This window comes from Dama dama, chromosome 18 (assembly GCF_033118175.1).
Source record: "Dama dama isolate Ldn47 chromosome 18, ASM3311817v1, whole genome shotgun sequence".
NCBI lineage: Eukaryota > Metazoa > Chordata > Mammalia > Artiodactyla > Cervidae > Dama > Dama dama.
The window spans coordinates 98,322,495-98,346,017 of NC_083698.1; the positions used below are offsets into that span (position 1 = coordinate 98,322,495).

The 23,523-nt window shown below is 45.1% G+C and overlaps 1 protein-coding gene and 1 non-coding gene across 2 annotated transcripts in view; one reads left to right on the forward strand and one right to left on the reverse strand.

Annotated features, from left to right (window-relative positions):
- Positions 1-3,700: 3,700 nt before the first annotated feature.
- On the reverse strand, positions 3,701-3,807 carry LOC133073136 (U6 spliceosomal RNA). The gene has a single exon (XR_009696846.1). It is a non-coding gene; the product is annotated as a U6 spliceosomal RNA (small nuclear RNA).
- Positions 3,808-8,838: 5,031 nt separating this feature from the next.
- Positions 8,839-23,523, forward strand: part of TBXAS1 (thromboxane A synthase 1) — a 161,589-nt gene continuing 146,904 nt past the window's right edge. Inside the window, exon 1 of the mRNA XM_061165908.1 lies at positions 8,839-9,156. Coding sequence (XP_061021891.1) covers positions 9,068-9,156 — 89 coding nt within the window. The 5' untranslated portion in view covers positions 8,839-9,067. The remainder of the gene's footprint in view (positions 9,157-23,523) is intronic.

Here is a 23,523-nt window from a genome sequence, read left to right on the forward strand (position 1 = left end):
TTCCTCCTCCATCATCCAATCTCACGTTTCCCTCAGTGTTTCCCAGGCACACTGGCCTTCTCTGCGTTCTTCAGGTCCTCCCAGGACAAACTCAGCAAATAAATGTTGATGAATGGACAAGAAACAGGGAGGCTGTTAGGAGACGGAGACCGTAGTGCTGCGATTTGGGTCTCGGTCTAGATAATATACAAGCACTCTCTTTATTTTTTTTTTTTTGTATTGGCTATGCTGGGTCTTCTTTGTGCCATGTGGGTTTAGTTGCCCTGATGCATGCGGGATATTAGGTCCCTGACCAGGGATCGAACCCACATCCCCTGCACTGGAAGGCAGATTCTTTTTTTTAATATATGTGCTGCTGAAGTGAGCACCAGAAGGCAGATTCTTAACCACTAGACCACCAGGGAAGACCCCAGATACAAGCTCTCTGAGATCAGAAACTTCCCATGTTTGCTGCCCCAGTGGATTCCCATTGCCTAGAACAGTAGCTAACACGGAGTAGAGGCCGATACATTTATTGAGCAAGTGAGATGAAGTGGAATGAATGAAAGAATGAATGACTTAAGGGAGCATAAACGGGAGAGACAGTCGGCAGAAGCAATAGGCTTTGGTGATTAGCTGGGTGCAGAGGTGGGGGGGCTAGGAGAGAAGGAAGAGGCAAGGATGAGCCCAAACTCTTGACTTGGGAGCTGAGGGGAAGGAGGTATGATTCACGGAGGTAAGAGACGTGGGATGAAGGAGAGGTTAATGCAGGAAGGAGGCTGCTCTGATGGGTCTAGTTTTTAGACATTTGGAGTCTGTAACATCTGTAGGGGATCTGAGAAGAGGTCCAGTGGGCAGCTGGATATATTAATCTGAACTCAGGAATGAGAACTGGGGGGAGAGAACAGACTGGAGAGTGATCAGCCTGTGGGTGTTAATTAAAGCCAAGCCAGTGTTTAAGATTGCAATGTGACAGGCGGCATGGCTGTATGATGATATATAAAATATGGTCCCTGCCCTCATAGCCAATACAAAATCAAGATTTGACACAGACCTTTAAACTGTTTACAAACTCATTCCTGTCTCCATAGCAACCTGGAGGAGAAAAGATAGTTCTGTCCTTATCTCAGGAGGGAAAGACACAGATGGCAGCCATGTCTTAACAAAGGAGATGTTCTGGTTTCACATGGGTTCCTCAAAAAGTAGACCTGTGCGTTCCCCCACATCTCAGCCATGGGGCCAGAGAGAAGGACAGAGAAGTCTGAATCAGTCCTTTCCAAATTGCCTTTTCTGTCCCTCTCTCTCTCTATACCCACCATTTCACCAAAGCCATTCTGGGGGTGGCAGCAATGATCAAATTGCTGAATCCAAATGAGGATGCTTCAGGAACCGCCTCACCTGGTTTTTCAGTAACGTTCATACCCTTGGACTTTTCCGGCTTCTTAAAACTGTCCCCCTGTGGCTTTGGTGGGAACGATCACAGACCATGTGCACAAGTGCTTCCCGTGTGTCAGGGCTCTGCTGAGCATGCTCCACGGGCACCTCATCTTCCCCACAAGAGCCCTGGGCAGTATGTACGGGTATCCCCACTTTACAGATGAGAAAGAATATATAAGAGATTAAGTAGCCTCCCTAGAATATCCAAGCTAGAGAGCTAAAGGGGTTGGGTTTGATTGAATCTAGGACTTGCAAAGAAAAAGCAATGCTTTAAGCACTAGAAAGAAAGTGTCCCTCGGGCACTTCCGTTGCTCCCTCTCAGAGCGACCCTCCTCTACTTCTTTTCAGGCCCCTCTCTGCCCCGTCCCCTGCAAGGCTGCTCTTGTTAGTGTCCTTCCCATGACCCACTTCTCAGCACCCTACCTTTTCTCCGTGGCCAATTTTGTCCTTATAGCCTTGCTCCATCTCTATACAAATGGCTCTCAAAAACTCCTTCTCTACTTCAGATTTCTCTCCCGACCTCGCCAGGGCCTGGGGCCTCCTGAGCATCCTTACCTGTCTGCCCACCAGGGACTTTGTGCTCAGCTTGCTCACCACGGAAGCCATAATAACTTCCCTCCACTTATTCCTTCCCCAAGCCCTTATCCTGTTACACGACACCACATGGGCCCCATCAGTGGGGCCCGAAATTGGAGGGTTATCTTCAGCAGCACTTCACCACCACACTCAATGACCAAGAACTGTTGGTTCTGCCCTCCCCGCAATCTCAAAACCCAGCCCCTTCCTCCCCATTTCCACATCTACTGCTCCGTTCAGACCATCCTCTCTCACTTAGCTGACCAGTGTCTCTTCGCTGGTCTCCCATCTCAGCTGTAACCCCTCTGATCTGCCTTCCGAGAAGTATTTCTGTTTAGAAATAATAATAATACTGTTGGTGCTCAATTTTTGGTCCTGCCCTGGCTTCTCACTGATCCTAGGATAAAGTATAAACTCTCTGGTGTGGCCCAACTGCCTTGCCTCACCTGACCCCCTCCACTCACCCCCAGCATCCGATGCCCTCAGGCTAGCCTTAGCTGTGCGCTGCCTGCCAACTCCGTCTGTCCTGTCGTCGTCGGTCCAGTCTAAGCTCAGGTGTCATTTGTTCAAAGCCTTGACTAAGGAATCCCCTGGTGGTCTAGTGGTTAGGACTTCAATCCCTGGTCGGGGAACTAGGATCCTGCAAGCTGTGCAGTGTGGCCAAAACTTTTTTAAAAAATAAATAAAGCCTTTACCAATCTCCTTCCTCCTGTTTTTGCCCCTTTCATGCCCTGTCTGTCTTTATGTCACAGTCTCTAGAACATGGACGGGAGGTAGGTGTTTACGTGTCTGCTTCCCTATCCTGGAAGCTGAGCTCCTTGGCGGCAAGACCTGCAATGTGAGGCCTTATATGCAAGGATTCTGTCCCCCAGTGCCAAGTGCACACAGACGGTCCAATGCTCGTGAGCTGATTGGAATGATAAATGGAGGAACCTGTGAATCTGACCCCTGTTCTCAGAAACTGGACAGGGAGTCCGTAATACACGGGATGCTGCTGAGGAGGCTGGGCTATATTAGAGCTAGCTAAGGTTTTCTGCCTTCCAAATAGTCCCAGCATCTTCTCCATGGAGATAAAGCAGCTGGCGCATCCCCTCTGTCTTTAACTGCAGCAACTCTGTACCCCAGGGGCAGAAACACAGAATAAACTGTATCATACCAGGCTCTGGCTGGGTGAACTATGAATATTTAAATCAATATGTGATTTTAAGTTTAGGGAACAAAACTTTGGGTTTAAAGCCAGAAGATTGGGGTTTGAGCCTGGCCTCTAGGATTTATGAAAAGTATGATATCAGATGAACTCCCTCAGTGGCTCAGCTGTAAAGAATCCTCCTGTAATGCAGGAGACGTGGATTCGATCCCTGGGTCAGGAAGATCCCCTGGAGGAGGCCATGGCTACCCACTCCAGTATTCTTTTTTTTTTTTTTTTACTTGAACAGATATTTAATATATATACATACATGTTATATTTGTTCTGGAAAACTATTATTTGTTTTTTTTTCCATTTATTTTTATTAGTTGGAGGCTAATTACTTTACAATATTGTAGTGGTTTTCGTCATACATTGACATGAATCAGTCATGGATTTACATGTATTCCCCATCCTGATCCCCCCTCCCACTTCCCTCTCTACCCGATCCCTCTGGGTCTTCCCAGTGCACCAGGCCCGAGCACTTGTCTCATGCATCCAACCTGGGCTGGTGATCTGTTTAAAAATATGGAACGCTTCACGAATTTGCATGTCATCCTTGCGCAGGGGCCATGCTAATCTTCTCTGTATCATTCCAATTTTAGTATACGTGCTGCCGAAGCGAGCACCCCACTCCAGTATTCTTGTGTGGAGGAATCCCATGGACAGAGGAGCCTGGTGGGCTACAGTCCAGAGGGTCTCAAAGAGCTGGGCATGAATGAAGTGACTGAGCACATACACACAAGATCTCGGACAGTCTTATAACATCTCTGAGCTCCAGTTTTTCCCTCTGGGAACCCAGGAATGAAAAGTCCTGCTCACCTACTGCCCAAGTTTGCTATGAGGCTGAAATGAAGTTACAGGTCAGTGTTCCTTGATCAGCTATGATGCTGAGGACACCCCGCTGTCCTTCCCCTCAGGGTCTCGTAGGGCAGAGGGAACACATTCTGAGGCTTCAAACCTTGTCAGAGACGTTGGGTTTCATGCAGGCCAGCTGGGAAGCTTCGACAGAGAAGGAAGGCATTTGCACAGGCAGTTTTTAAACACAGGGAACATGGAGGAAATACCACACAATTTATGGATGAAAGCTTTAAAAAGAAACACAAGACTTAAGTCAAAACAGTTGACTCAACTCTGGGGGAGGTGTCTGCCTAGATCTAGGAGACAAAGAAGCTAGAATTGGAGTGGGTTGAGACAGAGGGGTGTCCCACTGAGTGGGGTAAATGGACACATTGATACACAGCTAGGGGCAGGTAGCCAACTGCCTCTCTAGAGGGTATCACCTACTAGCATTTTTGAAATTCTACTTCTGAGACTGTCACTTGGGTTATCCTCACAGTAATATGTATAAGGATGTTCACCAAAGATTCATTTGTAGTTGGGAAAACTTGAAAACAGCTTGAATGCCATTTAACAGAGGATGGACCTGTATGAATTACAACACAGCCAACCAGGGGAATTCCAAGAAGCAAATGATGCATGTGTCTGTGGTTGTTTAGTTGTTGTGTCTGATTCTTTTTGAGACCCCATGGACTGTAGCCCACCAGGCTCCTCTGTCCATGGGATTTCCCAGGCAAGAATACTGGGGTGGGTGGCCATTTCCTCCTCCAGGGGATCTTCCCAACCCAGGGATTGAACTCGAGTCTCCTGCATTGAAGGCAGATTCTTTACCTCTGAGCCACCAGGGAAGCTCCATATGTCTGAGTATGAACACGGAAAGATATTCATCATAAGGTGAACGAGAAAGGCCAGTTGCACATGGCATGGATATGATGATCTTGTTTTCATAAAAACTAAAAATATACCAATGTTTGCATATGTGTAGAAAAAGATAGTGGGGGACATAGACAAATTGGTTAACCGTTTATCTCTGGGAGTTGGGATTATAGACTATTTTTTATACAGTTCTGTAGAATTGGTTGTTCGTTTTCTATTTTGGATGCATTGGGTCTTTATTGCAGTGCTCAGGCTTAGTAGCCCTGAGGCCTGTGTGATCTTAGTTCCCTGACCAAGGATCAAACCCGAGTCTCCAGCATTGGAAGGCAGGTTGTCAATCAGTGGACCACCAGGTAAGTCCTAAGTTGGTTGTTTTTAATAGATATATATTGAAAAGAAAATATCTTGAGAATCAATTCAGTTCAGTCCCTCAGTCATGTCTGACTCTTCGCGAGAATAAAAAATCTAGAGAATAAAGGCCTAATATTTAATGATGGTATATATTATGGCAACAGTTTCCTCCTCATTCTGGAAAAATCTCAACCAGCATGTCCCTGCATTGCATCACAGACACTCAAACTATAAAACATCCTTAATCATGTTACTCTACTGATGCAAAGCCTAAAACCTCTCTTGTTTGACTCTTCTGTTCCATCTGGATTAATTACTGTCCACAATTCACTGAGTATTATCTCTGTTCTGAGGCGAGCATAGAAAGGGGGTGATGATCTCTCTACAGCATTTACAGCTTCCACAAATCACAAATCCCACACAAAGGACTCCAGAAATACTAGTTGAGGAATTAGTTGGGCTTTCCTCATGGCTCAGATGGTAAAGAATCCACCTGCAAAGTGGGAGACCTGGGTTCGATCCCTGGATTGGGACGATCCCCTGGAGGAGGGCATGGCAACCCACTCTAGTATCCCTGCCTGGAGAATCCCCTGGGCAGAGGTGCCTGATGGGCTGCAGACCATGGGGTCGCAAAGGGTCGGACATGACTGAGCGAATAAACTCAGCACATGAATGAGAGGAACTGGTGTTACTAGGGGAGGTTGACCACCCCTCAGGACATCTCTGAACTGATTGCCAACATCAAAGTCATCTCCGTGAACCAGGCAGGGTCTCTGACAGGTCCATCAAAGCCATCTCCATGGAAAGGGTAGGGCCTATGACAGTCCCACAGGTCCATAGCAGGATGGGAGGCATATATTCTAGATGCAGAGTCTGAAAGAGAGATGAGGGCCCTGGTCTCTGTCACCAGGTGGCTGTGGGACTTTGTACCATCACTTTCTCTTTCTGGATTTCCGTTTCTTCCTCTGTAAATAAGAGCCGGGCTTGGTCGATATTTCTCCAAGCACATTCCTAAGAGCACAACATCCAGGCTGTGTTCATACATGTCCCTTAAGAGGGATTCTGTGGTCTAATGCACTTGAGGAATGCCGCTCTCTGCACCCCACTGTTGGAGAGTCACCATGCATGTCGGTAGGTTCAAGTCTCCAGGAGGTCTTACGTAAATAAACTTATGTATCAACTCACTCCAATATTCTTGCCTGGAAAATCCTATGGACAGAGGAGCCTGGCAGGCTACAGTCCACATGGTTGCAAAGAGTCGGACACAACTGAGTGACTTCGCATACACACACACATGGTACTGGTCACAGGGGACAAAAGAGATGTAGAATATGGAGAGAGGACAGGAAGTCCTAAAGGGCTTGGCTGGAACATGGGGCATTGTCCAGATAGGTGTAGCCGCTGGGGGACACCCAACTAGAGATGCAAAACAGGGAGGCAGGTCAAATGGTTAGAGAATAGCGAAGGTGCTTGGAAGGAAGCTATTTGGTATTTGCATGGCTCACTCTCTTATTTGGGGCTGTTGCTCATCAATGCATCTGGATTTAACTACCATTTGCATATTGGTGCCTTGAATGACTGACTATCGCCTTTTGATAAAGAGTATGGGCTTTGGAGTCATATCTCCTGTGCCTCAGTTTCTACTTCTCTAAAGTGGGATTAATAATTAAACATTGCCTCTTAGAGTAGCTTATGAGGATTAAGTGAGCTAATATATCTGGATGTTCTTAGACTAGTATCTAGCACATAGTAAGTACTCCATTAATGGCGTTGTCAGTATTAAGGATTATTATTTGTATTTCCAGCTGAGATTCCTCTCTGACTTGACAGCTCCACTCCGGTGTCTCCCAGGCATCTCAACAGCACCAAAACCCAACTTTTGACCCCAACAGTACCCCATCTTTTCCCAACCTTCTTCATCTCAGTGAAAGGCGTTTCCTCAAGTCAGGAACATGGGGGTCAGATATGCCACTTCCCTTCCCTTCCGTCTTCCTCCAACCCACCAGGAAATTCTGTGGGGTCTGTCTCCCAGAATAGATTTCAAACTCATCTACTTCTCTCCTCCTCCCATCCCTTCTCTAGTCTGAGCAGCCTCGTCTCAAGATGAGCGAAATCATCTTCCAAGCGGCTCCCTGCTTCTCTTTCCATGAATTCTTCACGCACGGTCAGAACAACTCTAACAAACAGAAATATGACCACACTAAACTGCTAAGTGGCACATAAAATGAAGCCCTGGCTGCTCACTGTGGCTCTGAGCTGTCTGGCCTCTGTGGTGTCTCCTCCTTCCCCAGCTGCTCCTCCAGCTGGCCCACTGGCCTCTCTCCAGTTCCCACAACAAGGGGAGTTCACTCCCACCTTAGAGCCTTTATCTGGTCACCTTTTTGGCCCAAAGGCTTTGCCTTTGGCACTTTACCTGATGTCTCCCCCTCATCTGCGGCTCTTGGCTTCAAGCTGTCCTCCCCACATTTCCCCCCACACTCTCCTAATGAGTTATCCCAATTATTCCCAGTCACAGCCCTGTGTTCACGACCTTCACAATGCTGTTCTCAACATAAAATTACTTATTTATTTATCTACTTGTTTATTGTCGGTCTGTCCCCAGAGAAAAGTCTCTGGAGCCCAGTGCTTCTCTTCCAAGCACTGTAAACTCAGCATACAGCCTGGCCCCCCGACCCTTGATGAATGAACAAAAGACTGTCATGGCGAGTGAACGGCTTCCTCTCTGATACACCCTTCCTGTTACTAAAGGTGTCACCAGCTGATTAATAAGCAAAAAATAATCCAGTCCACCTTAGTCAGATAAGCTCAGAGCTAGAACAAAGGGCCCTTACACAAACCTACAGGTATGCTTTTAGACATTTGAGAAATCCTCCAAGTCATGATGAGAGGGCTGACTCGAGGCAAGATCCTTAGGCATTGAGCAGGGACCCCGCTGAGCAGGGACCCCATGGACTAAATGACCTTGAAAAGGGAAAGTACAAGTCGCTCAGTCGTGTCCGACTCTTTGTGACCCCAGGGACTTTACAGTCCATGGAACTCTCCAGGCCAGAATACAGGAGTGGGTAGCTTTCCCTTCTCCAGGGGATTTTCCCAACCCAGGGATCAAACCCAAGTCTCCCACATTGTAGGCGGATTCTTTACCAGCTGAGCCACAAGGGAAGACCAAGAATACTGGAGTGGGTAGCCTATCCCTTTTCCAGGGGATCTTCCTGACCCAGGAATTGAACTGGGGTCTCCTGCATTACAGGCAGATTCTTTACCAACTAAACTATTAGGGAATCCCAAATGACCTTAGTGGGATGGATTTCCTCAGCATGGGATAGATGTCCTCAATGCAGCTGGCATTTTTCATCAGTCTGAAGTCTGGCCTCAAATTTTTCTGGGACATTCAGTTTCCTGATCCATATGACCATTTAATGACAAATTAATTTTTTTTTAAAGCATGTTCTTTCTTTAAGAAGTACTTGTCATGATAGAATTCTACGGTTGAAGCCATTTTCTTTCCCAGCAGACCTTGGGTCAGGTCTGCTGCTGCTTCTTCCCGGGGAAGTTAATGTAAATGTTTATTGGCGGTACAGTCATGAAGAAAATTAAGTTGCTGATTCATTGCCTTACAATGAAACCTTTTGCTTTTCCCTCCTCTTCCTTCCTCTTTATAAGGAGACGCTTCTGAGAAAGAGCACACTTCGGGGACCCACGTCTTGGGATATTTTCTTGGTTGCCTATGTCTTCTGTCTGCAGACTGTGGGTTCCTGTAACAGCTGGGGGATCAGCCTTTCTCTTTCCTCTTCAGTATTACCGCTTTAGGGTCTTTGAGGAACAATGGAAGTCTTAGGGTTCTTCAGGCTGGAAGTGAGTGGCCCCACGGTGACGGTGGCCCTGTCCGTGGTCCTCTTGGCCCTCCTGAAATGGTAAGTGCAGCCAGTATGTCCCAACCCCGGTGACATTGTCAGAAATTGCAGTCGCGGAGCCGTGCTGGAGCCAGGGTGGGGTCTGTGGGAGTGTGTTTTTCTTCCCCTCTAATCTAGAGGGAGTTGAGTATTAACACAGCTTCAGAATTAAAAGCAAACAGCCTGGTTAATCTTTTGCTCTAATGCATGCGATGGAGGTGTCAGGAAAGGCTGGTGATTCAGTGACTGAGAATGCTACACATAATTAAGTTTGAAAGAGAGGGAGAAAGCAACAGATTGGCAAGGTTTGGGCAGAAGTATTTTCTTGCATCCCCATCCTATCTCCCTAGTCTGGATTTACAGAAGATTCAGCCTCTTGGTTCTGATGATGTTAAAAGCAAAAAAAAAAAAAAAAAGAAAGATAAAGGAGCTGTCCGGTGTCGTGGTCTGGAGATGTGCATGGGAAAGTCACTGTGAAGGGATTTCTGTAGGTTCAAAGATAAAGAGGGGGAACTAATTTCCTCGTTTTCTAATATTTGATAGAAAGGGATGAATGTAGTGTATGCAGTGCCACAAAGTCTGAGACCTGGGAGGATCTCAGATTTAAACTGAAAAGAACTCCCCGTGATCTTATTAATTCAACAGAAGGTTTTCTGAAGTCTGACTTGATCAGAGACTGGATGTGAGGCCCCACAATATGCTTCATTTATGCATATTCACCTTGTCAGTGGAAGTTATTAAAATTACCCACTCCATCAAAAGCACCTGGATTTAGGCAGCTCTGGTTTTTGAGGGGAAAGTGGAAAAAATAATGGAGAGTTTGAGTTTGAACAGAATTTCAATTTACGTTTCTGGTAGTAATAAAGCCTCCTCTCGATTAATAACTGGGAAAGCACTTTGAAAAGCATCAAGCATTATGCAAATGTGAGGTATTATTCTTTTGGAATTTGCATAGCTGAAAATGGAATTCACGTTTGATGTTCTATGATGATGAAATTACTTCTTGGAAATTGGCTCTGAAACCCAGCTTCAGTCCCAGTGCTGTTTTGCTTTCTAACTGGTTTAATTATCTTTTGAACTTTTCTCAGTGTGGCTTATCTTGCCTTGAAACCAGCCACATGCAAACCCAGGAGCAAGTGGTACCCTCCCTCCCCCACCCTCCTCCATCCTTCCATCCATCTCCGTGTGTTTCTGCTCAGAGATGGACTTAGCACAGTGCCTGATATGTTCTGGGTGCTCAGTAGACATCAACCAGGACCATTAACTATCGTTTAATGTGACCTAAACACAGAGGGAAATAAGTCTTTTGTGCTTCAGGTATATTTAAAATTTCTCATGAATATGCTTATTAATATTAGTTTCTCATCAATAGTGCACTGACTGTAATTCTCCGTGTGTCCTGTTTGAGGGCCCCGTGGTCTCACAGCATCCATGTTTCTATTGTATACTTCACTTCACTTCTGTTTCTGTCTTTATTGGGCCTTTTCAATTTCTGTAGTCTTAATTTCCAGCTCAGTGCCTGATATATATAGTATGGCTCTGATAAATGTCTGATGAATGGGTGAGTGAATTGCATACATTAATGTTTGTGCTTGTCCTGGAAAGGGGCATGTGTCCTGAGTGATAAGCTGCTGTAACTGGGTGTTTCTAATCAGCGTAGATCAGAGTCACGGCTAATAACACCATACCATTCAGCAAGGCAGTTGTGCATTTGTAATCTGTTCTGGGGCCATGCTAATAACCTGGGTCAAAGACACTGAGATTAGAGACAGGCACGAAACAGAGGTGCTGAATAGGAAGCCAAAGCCGACTTCTATTTGTTCTTGCGAAAATATTTACCGATTTGTTCATGTGCGCCAGGCATGGCATGAGGCCCTGGAACAAGGTCAGAAAACAAGAGGTCTAGATCAGATGCCCAAGGTGGGGGAGACGTGAAGACTGTGGCTGAGCTGGGTGTCTGGGGAGGATGACGCTGAAGAGGAGGAGCCGCAGCCTTGAGGGGCCGTGGATGTGGTTCTTATTATCCTGGGTCTATCCTGGGATCAGCTCAAGGTCACCATCCTTGAGCTCTCAACACTCATTTTCCAGACAAGATTCCTGAAGTGAAGTGAAGTGAAGTGAAAGTCAGTTGTGTCTGACTCTTTGTGACCCCATGGACACAAAGAATTGCAGAGAATTGCAGTCCATGCAATTCTCCAGGCCAGAATACTGGAGTGGGTAGCCTTTCCCTTCTCCAGGGGATCTTCCCAACCCAGGGATCGAACCCAGGTTTCCTGCATTTCAGGTGGATTCTTTACCAGCTGAGCCACAAGGGAAGCCCAAGAATACTTGAGTGGGTAGCCTATCCCTTCTCCAGTGGATCTTCCTGATCCAGGGATTGAACTGGGGTCTCCTGCATTGCAGGTGGATTCTTTACCAACTGAGCTATCAGGGAATCCCCAAGACTCCTGAGCAACAGACATCGGCTTGAATGAGGCAGGGCCTCCCTCCCACTTCATTTTCTTGAAAATATGCACTTGGGAAAGACAAAGGCTCTCAGGGAGAGCTAGAGACCCTCACAGCATCTGCCCCCAAGGAGATCTTGTGCAGGGTGCAGTTTTGAAGGTTTAAACTCATTAGTCTTTCCTGTTAAGAGTTCCCCCTGCCTCTGGACCAGGAGAAGGTGCGATAAGAGCCTCGACTCTGGGAAGGTAACACGAGGAGGGCCGCTTCTTGCCTGCTCCACCAGCCTGGGGGTTCACTCAAGTTAGGGGTGAGGTCCCGTATCTCACTGCAGTTCTGGAAACTTCTGTCCATGACTTGCCTGTTCTAGTGTCTGCTTTCATGCAGACAGGTAAAGTGAAGAAGTACACACGCATCAGCTCAGCACTCAGGATGTAGGCTTTGGTTCTCGTCTCTTTCAGCAACATCATCCCCCAGATGCTGACTCCATCCTGTGGGCTTGGCAGTTCCGTGAATGGTCACATGCTCCACGCATCCAGGCCCCTGTTCTTGCTGTTCTCATGCTTGGAATCCCCTTCCTCTCCTCTTTCCTTGAAGGAGCTCGGGGGCACCTCCCCACTGAAGGTTCTGCTTGCCCACAGCACTGACCAGTCCCACTCACTGTGGCTTTCCTTATTCTCACCTCTGTCCCCCACTCCTCCACAATCCACACATGCAGTTGGCGCCTAATGAATGTTGGTTCTAACCTCCACTGGTATTTTCTTGCTGACTCTTCCCTTAGGCGTCACAGCTCAATACAAGTATTAATTTTTCTGCCTACATGCATCATCCTTTTCCTATGGCCTTTTCAGTTTGGACCAGCTTGGGGTCCATGTTCTAACTGGACCCCAATAGGTGTGCTGTGTTGGGATCTCCACTCACCTTGCAGAGCAAGACTATGGCATGTACTTAAACATTTCATTACGAAGTATATGTATGAATTTAGAAAGCAGGATAGAAAAGAATCAATTTCATTTAAAAAGAGACTAAACTAGGCATAGTATATTTTGATAGTTTTCCCTCAAATGGTATTTGACACAATTTTTTTTGATGACAGTCACTAAAATTGATAGTTATGAGGCTGAACAGTGTGCAATGGGGTTTAAGGGGATCAGGGTTACTCCACTGGGGGTTGGAGATGGAGCTGGGGATGTAGCAAGAAGCCCACGAAGCTCATGATCAAAACATGTGACAAAACATCTTAAAAACTCATTTTTCTGTATAAAATTGTTTGAAATCCTGACTTTTGGAAGAGATTTATGTCCAAGAAGTAAGTGGTATGAGTTGAATAGTGCTAGAGGCAATTTTAAGTACAATGTAATTAAACTTTGAAGAGCACCTATGAACTGGCAGCTTTTGGTAAGATGAGGATTTCTTTATTAAGAGAGTGTAAAGTGAAGTGAAAGTGAAAGTCGCTCAGTCATATCTGACTCTTTGTGACCCCATGGCCTATACAGTCCATGGAGTTCTCCAGGCCAGAATACTGGAGTAGGTAACCTTTCCCTTCTCCAGGGGATGGATCTTCCCAACCCAGGGATCAAACCCAGGTCATGTGGGCAGATTCTTTACCAGCTGAGCCACAAGGGAAGACCAAGTATACTGGAGTGGGTAGCCTATCCCTTCTCCAGTGGATCTTACCAACCCAGGAATTGAACCAGGGTCTCCTGCATTGAAGGCAAATTCTTTACCAACTGAGCTATCAGAGAAGCCCTAAGAAAGAATGTAAGGATTCCCTGTTTAATAATGTGCAAATTCACTTGCCCCATCCATACAGACAGAAAGTAGATTAGTGGTTGTCAGGAGCTGGAGGAGGGGAGATGGGAGTGGCCACTGGTAGGTGTGGAGTTTCTTTTGGGAGTGATGAAAATGTTCTGAAATTAGATAACACTAATGGTTACACAACTCAGTGAATATATTAAAACCACTGAATCACATACTTTAAAAGGATGAATTTTATGACATGTGAATTATATCACAATAAAAAATTCATCTGTACAGGGGGGAAAAAAAAAGCAAGAGAAAGAATGTAAGGAAATAGCCCAAATATCAATTGTGGTGGTTTAATTGCTAAGTCGTGTATGACTCTTGCGATCCCATGGACTGTAGCCTGTCAGGCTCCTCTGTCCATAGGATTCTCCAGGCAGGAATACTGGAATGGGTTACCATTTCCTTCACCAGGGGATCTTTCCCACCCAGGAATCAAACCTTCCTGCATTGCAGGAAGATTCTTTACCGACTGAGCTACGAGGAATAGTGTTAGGATTGTGGGGTTTTTTCTTCCTTTCCTCTTTCTGCATCTTCCATATTTTTAAAACAAATATCAATTACTGAGCAAAACAACAACAACAAAAAAGGTTTTTCTAAAACGAGTAGGGAATTCCTCCTCTGTAGCAATGAAGAGGAAAGCAGTCTTCTGCTTTGAACATGGAGGTTTCAAGACGTACTCTCGCTATTCCAACAGTGGAGTAGAACATACAGGAGAATTTGGAACAATTGGAGAACTTCCTGGCTGATGAAGCAGTGATAAAAGTAAACTGTGGTTGTTGCAATAAGTGGCTAAACAAGGAAGAGTTGTTCTGGGAAGGTGGAAGGGCTCTTAATGCCAAGCTGCATTTAAGTCTGAGGAGCCTGAGACCCAGAGGTATAAACTAAATGGACATTAAAATAGGAAACAGGGTAAGTTAGGGTTCTGATCAAGTCTCATTCTCAGTTCAGTTCAGTTCAGTTGCTCAGTCGCTTCCGACTCTTTGCGACCCCATGGTCTGCAGCATGCCAGGCTTCCCCATCCATCACCAACTCCTGCAGCTTGCTCAAACTCATGTCCATCGAGTCAGTGATGCAATCCCAGTCATCTCACCTTTTGTCATCCCCTTCTCCTCCCGCCTTCAATATTTCCCAGCATCAGGGTCTTTTCCAATGAGTCAGTTCTTCGCATCAGGTGGCCAAAGTACTGGAGCTTCAGCTTCAGCATCAGTCCTTCCAATGAATATTCAGGACTGATTTCCTTTAGGATCAACTGGTTTGATTTCCTTGCTGTCCAAGGGACTCTCAAGAGTCTTCCCAGCACCACAGTTCAAAAGCATCAATTCTTCGGCGCTTAGCTTTCTCATTCTAAGTCTCATCCTAAGATCAGGTTAAATTAAATTGTGAATGCTGCTGCTAAGTCACTTCAGTCGTGTCCGACTCTGTGCGACCCCATGGATGGCAGCCCACCAGGCTCCCCCGTCCCTGGGATTCTCCAGGTAAGAACACTGGAGTGGGTTGCCATGTTCTTCTCCAATGCGTGAAAGTGAAAAGTGAAAGTGAAGTCGCTCAGTCGTGTCTGACCCTTTGTGACCCCATGGACTGCAGCCCACCAGGCTTCTCTGTCCATGAGATTTCCCAGGCAAGAGCACTGGAGTGGGATGCCATTGCCTTCTACGACAATGAAAAGGTCCATCCATGTCTGTACCTGGAAGTTTCTTTCTCATAGAGCTTGCTTTACATGTAGAAAAACTAGATTCTAACTCTAGACCTACATCTAATTTCAGACCATATTTAAAAGAAACCACTTGAACTTCCCTGGTGGTTCAGTACTAAGACTCTGAGCTTCCAATGCAGAAGGCCCAGGTTTAATCCCTGATCAGGGAACTAGATCCCATATGCCACAACTAAGAGTTTGCATGCCGCAACTAAAAGTCCTGTGTGCCACAACTAAAAATTTCACATGCTGCAGCTACAGATCCCACATCCCTCAACTAAGACCTGGCACAGTCAAATAAACATTTAAAAAAGAAAAGAAACCACTGCTCCCAGGGCGCAAGTTGGTTCAATGTATGCAAATCAATAAACGTGATACACCACATTAACAGAATGAAGATACACCACATTAACAGATAATCTACAATTATCTCAATAGATGTAGGAAATGCAGTTGACAAAATTTGACTTCCTTTCCTGTTAAAAACTCTCAACAAATTAGGAAGGAAAGTACCTCAACACAATAAAGGCCATAGTTCAGGACAAATTCACAGCTAACATCATTCTCAAGAGTGAGAAGCTGAAAGACTTTTCTCTAAGATCAGGAACAAGACAAGAATGCCCACTTTTGTCATTCAGCATAACGCTAGAAGTCCTAGCAGAGCAATTAGACAAGAAAAGGAAACCATTGATATCTAAATTAGAAAGGAAGAAGTAAAACTATCTGTTTGCAAAGCATATGATCTTATACATGCAATATCCTAGACTCCCCCCCCACCAAAAACCATTAGAACTAATGAAGGAATTCATTAAAGTTGCAGGACACAAAATCAACATTAAAAAGTCAGTTGCATTTCTACAGACTAACAACAAACTTTCTGAAAAAGAAATCAATCCCATTTACAATAGCATCAAAGAGAATGAAATACTTAAGGATAACTTTAATCAAGGAAGTAAAAGATCTGTACACTGAAAATTATATGACATTGATGAAAGAAATGGAAAAAGCCACAAAATACATGGAAAAAATCCCATGTTTATATGTGGGAAGAATTAATATTGTTAAAATGTTCATAGTACCCAAAGTGATCTATGGAGTCAATGTAATACCTATCAAAATTCCAATGGCATTTTCCACAGAAATAGGAAAAAAATCTTAAAATTTGCATAGATCCACAAAAGACTGAATTGTAAAGTCACTGTTGAGAAAGAAGAACAAATTTGGAGCCGTCACAATTCCTGATTTCAAACTATATTACAGAGATATAGTAGTCAAAACATGTGGTTCTGGAATTAAAAACAGACACATAAATCAACACAATAGAATAAAATATCCAGAAACAAACAGTCAACTAATTTTGACAAAGAAGTCAAAAATAGACAATGGGGAAAAGATAGTCTCTTTAATAAATGATGTTGGGGAAATTAGATAATCATATTCAAAAGAGTGAAATTGGACCCTTATACCATAAATAAAAATAAACCCAAATCAGATTAACAACTTAAATGTAAGACCTACAACTGAAAAACTCTTAGAAGAAAACACAGATAGAAAGCCCCTTGACTTTGGTCTTGGCAATTATTTTTTTGGATATGACACTAAAAGCACAGGCAATGACATCACAAATAAGCTAGTGGGACTACATCACACTAAAATCGTCTACATAGCAAAGGAAACAATGAACAAAATGAAAGGCCACCCAGTACCTTCTAGATTTACTCCATGACTGCTTCATCTGTTGATGGTCTTGCCTGGGCTGATCTGTGCTAAATCTAGCTGCTACTGGTGCTGGTGAAAAACAAGTTGGATAAGACCCAAGGGGTCCGCTAAGGACTGCTCCCTCTCCTGCCTGGACACCCTACTCTTCCTCCTTGGCAGTTCCTATGGTTCTGAGTGTCCCAGGGCCCAGAAAATACCCTCAGGAGGCAGCTTTTGGGGGCCTCCTTGTAGCTTCATGCATGATTCTTGCTTCCCATCTTCCTGTCTTATTCCTTCAGCCTTTCTGGGTCACCAGCCAGGCACAGGTGGCTTTGGAAAACAGGAAGGTATTGAGCTAGGTCTTGAGATGCAGGGAAGCACTAGCAGAGAAGAGGAGGGTGGACACTTCAGGTGGGAAGGTGTCAGAAGTGAGGGCAACATCGGGCTTTGTAAAGTTTGGTGGAACAGACCATTCACAGTGTGAATAATGGCCACATTTTAGAAATACATTTTAGAGGCCATGGATAATTTCCGGTGCCCCAGAGCATCATAGAAAAGATGCATGCTGTTTCCTTATTTTTTTGTGCTTCTGTCTAGGATATGATGGGTACTTCGGTTTAATAATTCAGTGATGAGCTTGGAGATAAAATTGAGCCTGCTTATGAAAACTAGGTCTGTGTTTCCTTGAGGACCATTTTCACAGAATATTATTTTTTGTTTTCTCTCTTTTAAATAGTTGTACACAATATCCCCAGCCTTCTTCTCACTTTATTGATTTTCCAGAATGAGAGGACGAGGTGTGACTATAAAGTAACGTGACTGATTATTTTAGCATACGCATCAGAACTTATACAGCCAAATGAATTTTATGACCTTCAAAGGCATTTTCCTGATAGGCTGAAACCTTACTGCAGATATGCCATATCAGAAAACACATTCTTAGCACTTTTCTCTGGAAACGGTCCTTGGTGTGTGAATGCAGTCTTTCGACCACCCTCAAGGCACAAATCATTGTCTTTGTTGAGAACAGATTGATTTTTTCAAAAACAGCCCAAATTTTGGCAATTAGGCAATTAGACTGGGTAATATTATTTTTAATCCCAAGCAAAATGTGATTATAAAATAATAAGGCTTGCTGTCTTTTACCGAGAAGTTTATGAGCCATTTCTGGAAGCCGGGGGATTCTGTTGGGCCATACTCATTGGACATATGAGTTGCTCTTAGTCAAACTTAGTTTCACTTTAAAGACAACAGCAGCAATCATCTTAACACTATGGTCATACATCCTTTTATCTTGTAAGGAATTCAGGCTTCTGGAATTGGTAACACTGACTCTTTGGGCAGAGATGAAAGAAGATGCTCATTCACTCTATAAACAAAGCAGACCATCTGATTTGTGTTTGGGCCTTACTGAGCTGTTTGCTGCTCCCCCTGGGAGGGTGGTGGTTCTTCCAGAAATAAAACTACTGCAGGGACCCTCTCCTTCACCCCCGAACATCATGATCACAACCAACCAAACAGGCCGCCGTCTGACTTTGAAGGCAAGGGCCTCATCTTTGGGAACCTGAACAGTGTGGCAGGGACTTGTTTCTGCTGGCCAAAATGACACACATCTGCACAAGAAGGCGAGACTTTGGAAAGAGAGGGGATGGAGGCAGGTATCACGCAGCTAATGGATTGGCACTTCAGCGAGGAAGGGCCACCTTGTCCCTGGTTTGCCAGAAATATGTGATGCTGCACAATGTCCCGGGGCCTGGGGGACGGGAGGCACATCAGCTGAGCGGGGCGACCCCTGGAGCCCTGCTGTCTCACAGTCCCCACCCCACCCCACCCCGGACAGACCCTAGAGCTGGGTGACCCTGCAGAGCCATCTTAAAGTCCCAGGTAGTCTTGCAAAGACGTGTTTGCTTGCACCTCTGCAGACGGCAATTCCTGAGCTTGGTCCCAGAAAAAAGATGGCCCCCTCTTTTTTTGGCTCAAAGGTTTCTGGGAAAATGGTGTCAGAGAGTGAAGGCAAGGCCAACCACTTACCGATAGCAGCTTCAACCGAAACCCTGTTTCCCAAGCGTCGCCCAGACCCCCGGCAAGAGCCAGTGCCGGGCACCAAACCCCGCAGCTGCCTTTGCCCTCTGAGCTGGGAGGTATGCCAGGATCCTCCCGAATCACCTTCCTCTACACACAATCCGCCCCTTACGCCACACGCTGCACATCGCAGTCCCCGCTGCCCGGTGCCCTTGCCTCTCAGTTTAAAGGAAATCCAACCCATCCCTCAAGCACTTGTCTAAACATCGCCTTCCTGAAGCTCTCCTTAGCCAGGCCAGCCGTCAACGAGCCTGGCTTCCTCTGAATTTCTGTCTCTACTGTGGTCTTGGCACTCGCTGTACTATTCCATTGTCTGCGCCTGTGTCCTCCTTCCTGGCCTGACGATAAGGCCCTGAGGGCAGGAGCTGAATCTTAAACCCATGAGTGCCTTGTGTATAGTAGCTGCTCAGTAAACTTTAATGACCACATGCATGGCACAGCTTCTAAATGATTGCTGTCCTGTGTGTATGTGGGTATGTGTGTGAGCATCTGTGTGTGCTCTGATGGATACACTGTGGCACCATGACCTCAACATCTGGCAGAATGCCTTGCACATGGGTCATTGAAAGAGTATATTCCTTCTTTGTTCATATTCTCACTGACTGCTGAAGGCTTTCCAGGCTGTGTGCTGGTTCTACCTCATTGATGGGCTATGGATCACATGCCCATTAACTCAGTAATTATCACATTAGAAATAGAGGAGCAAAGCTCTGATGCAGAAGTTGGAGATGGGATAGAAGGCAGAACCCAGCCATTTAGAAGATGAGGTATGTGGGGAACACAGAACGCCTGCCGAGTAGGCAGAGTATCCTGACCACAGCATGGGGGAGGGGAGGCCCAGCCCCCAGCAGAGGCATCGAAGGACAAACCCTTCATCCTTCACTGTTTTATTAACCGCTAATCCCCATAGTTCAAAGCAACGCTATCTAAACTCTTCACCAGCATCTTTGTTTATGTTATTTCCCCATAGGTCCTGTGTTCTATTGTCCAAACAGTGATGTATATTTAAGTAATGATTGATTGATTTTCTCATTTTAATTATTCGAAGACAAGCTGATGGAAACCCTGCCAATGAGAATAGTGATCAATGAGAGAACTGGCATTTGTATACCCAGTTATAATTCTACTCCAAAGCAAAGAAACTTGACATTTTTGTTAACCTGCACAATCTTATTGTCAATAGAGGCACAATTTCCATTGAGGCTCTTTGAAATGTTGAAAATATCTCATGTACCCCCTTCCTATCTCTACAAATCAATAGGCATCTGGGATCCCCAGGCTGTAAGCATTGTGAAGGATAGTCAGCTATACATTTGATGGTTTGAATGCTATCTGTACAGAGAGTGACAGAAATTGGTAGCATCGTCTCATGATATAAGGGATGATAGAAGGAGGTAATTCGGCAGTTCTCAGGAGAAGTATGGCACCATGTGAGTCAGCAAGGCCTTCCTAGTTTAGGGCAGCTACACTTTTCCCCTAGAGGAGCTTGGGTACATCACTCCATCCTTGCCAGATTTTTCGCTGATAAGAGAGGGCTGACCGTCCATGGCTCTCCAACTATGGCATTTTTTCCACCCAAACCCCCAGGCCAGCTCTCCCTTACCTGGATAGTCAACCCAGTCTTGTTTCCTAAGTGGTCCCTGAATCATTCTTTTCCCTCTATCTGCTCTTCTACTCCTGGAGTTGTGGATTTCAAGATCATCTGGAAATAAGCACCCATTTTGTTTCCCTGTCTCCTGTCTTGTGTCCCTCAAAATTGTCCTTCACATCTGCAGCCCAAAGAACAACCAGCCTCTCACCACTGGGGCAGAAAGCCCTCCCATGGCCCTCCCAGCCTGCGGAATTGGTCTCTTCGGCTGGCACAGGAGGCCCTGTCCAACCTGTTCTCATCCACTGCCCCATGGTCACCTCCTCAACTGCCGCTTTGCTCACTCCTCCCTCCGTTCCTTCCACACACCATGTTGTATGCCATTCATTTCCTCCCCTCTCCTGGGATGCTCTTGATTCCTTCATTCTGGTGAGAGCCCTGCGTCCCTGTGATCTTGGCCCCACCACACCTGGTGCCTTCTCTCTCTCGAACCACTTTCCTGGCTCCCCTGTTAGAAGGTAAGCAGGACTGGATCGTAAGTGCCCGGCACTGTGCTTGTACATTTCTTTTGGGTAATAGCCACTTATTTATTTGCTGACAAAGTTGAATTAAGAGGGACAGTATATAGGATTTTGTGTGGCACATGCTTGGCATATATAGACACAAATTCATGTTGTTCTTTGAAGCTATGAATATCCTCATAGAGAATTTCCGTTTATTTCTAAATGCATATCATTGCAACCAAGCTGCCACCCTCACTTGTTATATAACAAAATTTCACTGCATTGAACTCTGGATCTCAGTGAAGGATTTCATCTTTATAATTCAGGTGTCACTAGGCTGTGGGTTGAAGTTCATCTCTGTACAGTGTATGAAGGAAGGATTACTAAACAAAATCTTATTGCAAAGGTGACTTTTGAACGTCTTTAGGAAAATAAACTATTCTCAAGCACTTTCACTGATGTTAGTTCATCAACACTGCTTTTAAAAACACACTAAAAATACTTCACTCTTGGCTGCCTTTCCCCCATGTATGTAATGTCTCAGAGCTTGGGCTTTGAAGTCTGATTGCCTGGGTTCAAGCCTTGGCTAGCTTTGTGATCTTAAGGAAGTTGGTAAGGTCACTGTGTCTCAGATTCCCCCACTGTTAAATAGGGATAATAACAGTGCTCACCTCATAGCATGTTGGAAGGATTTTACGAGTAGACTTGGAGCAGTGCTGGGCATGGTTAGTGGTCAGTAAGTGTTAGCTATTGTTGCTGCTGTTTAGTTGCTAAGTTGTGTCCAACTCTTTTGCAATCCCATGGACTGTAACCCACCAGGATCCTCTGTCCTTGTAATTCTCCAGGCAAGAATACTGGAGTGGGTTGCCATTCCCTTCTCCAGGGGATCTTCCCGACCCAGGGATTAAACCTGTATCTCCTGCTTGGCAGGTGGATTCTCTACCACTGGGAAGGTTGATATTAGTCAGCATGTGTTCAATGAATGACCCCAAACTTAGCAAACAGAACACAGGATGATGTGGATTAGCTGTTTGTGTTTACAAAGCACTACTGCAAACTTCAAAGAATTCACTGCCACAATTAGCCAGGTGGTGCTAGTGGTAAAGAACCGCCTGCCAATGCAGGAGACCTAAGAGACACGGGTTCGATCCCTGGGTCGGGAAGATCCGCTGGGGAAGGAAATGGCAACCCACTCCAGTATTCTTGCCTGGAGAATCCCATGGACAGAGGAGCCTGGTGGGCTAGAGTCTATAGGGTCGCACAGAGTTGGACATGACGGAAGCAACTTAACACACATGCATACACCCCATTATTAACTGCAGGCTTGTACCCAACAATAATCGTGTGGGTCCTAGGTTATTAATTTTATTTATTTTTTTAAAACACCATTTGGAATTCTCATATGATCTCGAGGACTGCATTGAAGTGAAAAGTAAAGAGAGCTAAAGTTCAACCAAGTGGCCTCATTTTGAATGATCCTGGGCCTATACCATTAGGGAGCTTCTGATCTTGAGCAAGGCAGATGAAGTTTAAAAAATAACTACTGGATTTAGCAGCTAGGAAGTTTTAGGTGATGTTGGAATTGGGGGTGGTGAGAACAGAAACCAGAATGCAGCAGGCTTAGAAGTGATTGGGAAAGAAGGTAGGAGGGGGTGCCCTTTCTCTCAAGAAGAAGGTCTAGAACATCAGCTGCCATTCTGAGCTTCAGTTTCCAGTGGTAAAGCAGAGACAGTCATCCTTTTCCTGTCTCCTTGACAGGAGTAGGAACACTTTGCTAATGGTAACTTTTACATCAACATATATTATTATTAGCCTATTGATGCAACCGTTGGTCTCTTAGCTGTAGGCTTCCCTGGTGGCTTTGATGGTAAAGAATCTGCCCTCACTGTAGGAGACTAGGGTTCGATCCCTGGGTTGGGAAGATCCCCTGGAGGAGGGAATGGCTACCCACTCCAGTATTCTCGCCTGGAGAATTCCGTGGACAGAGAAGCCTGGTGGGCTACAGTCTATAAAGTCACAAAGAGTTGACCTGGCTAACACTTTCACTTTCACTTGTAGATTTTTAAACTTAAAAAAAAAAAAAAATCTGTTTCTTGAAAAGTGCTCTATAAATGAAGTTTTAAACTCAATTTGCTTTTCAGAAAATTTTCAAATTTTCTCATGAGAAAATTTACATTTATCCTCTGATTTGAACAATAACAGCACGATTCTGTTGGTAGCCAAAAAAGTTTATTTGGACTTTTCTGTAACATTTTACTGAAAAACCCAAATGAACTTTTGACCAATACAATATTTTTCATTTGGCCTTTGTTTCACTGGTTGATGCTTGCCTTGTCCTTGGGTTTGAGAACTTGACATGTAAATGATGCATAGCAAATAAATCCTGGTAAGTTCTCACTCTAGTCTCTCTCATACACCAGACCTCTGGTTTTCTGCACACTCTGGTCCAAGACTCTGCCTTCATCTTGCCTTTATTGTGACACTGGAAATGTATTTCTGCAAGTTCAATTCTCTCCCATCTTAAAGCATACAAGCAAGCCAGCCAACCAACAACCACCTCTTCTTGGACTATGTAT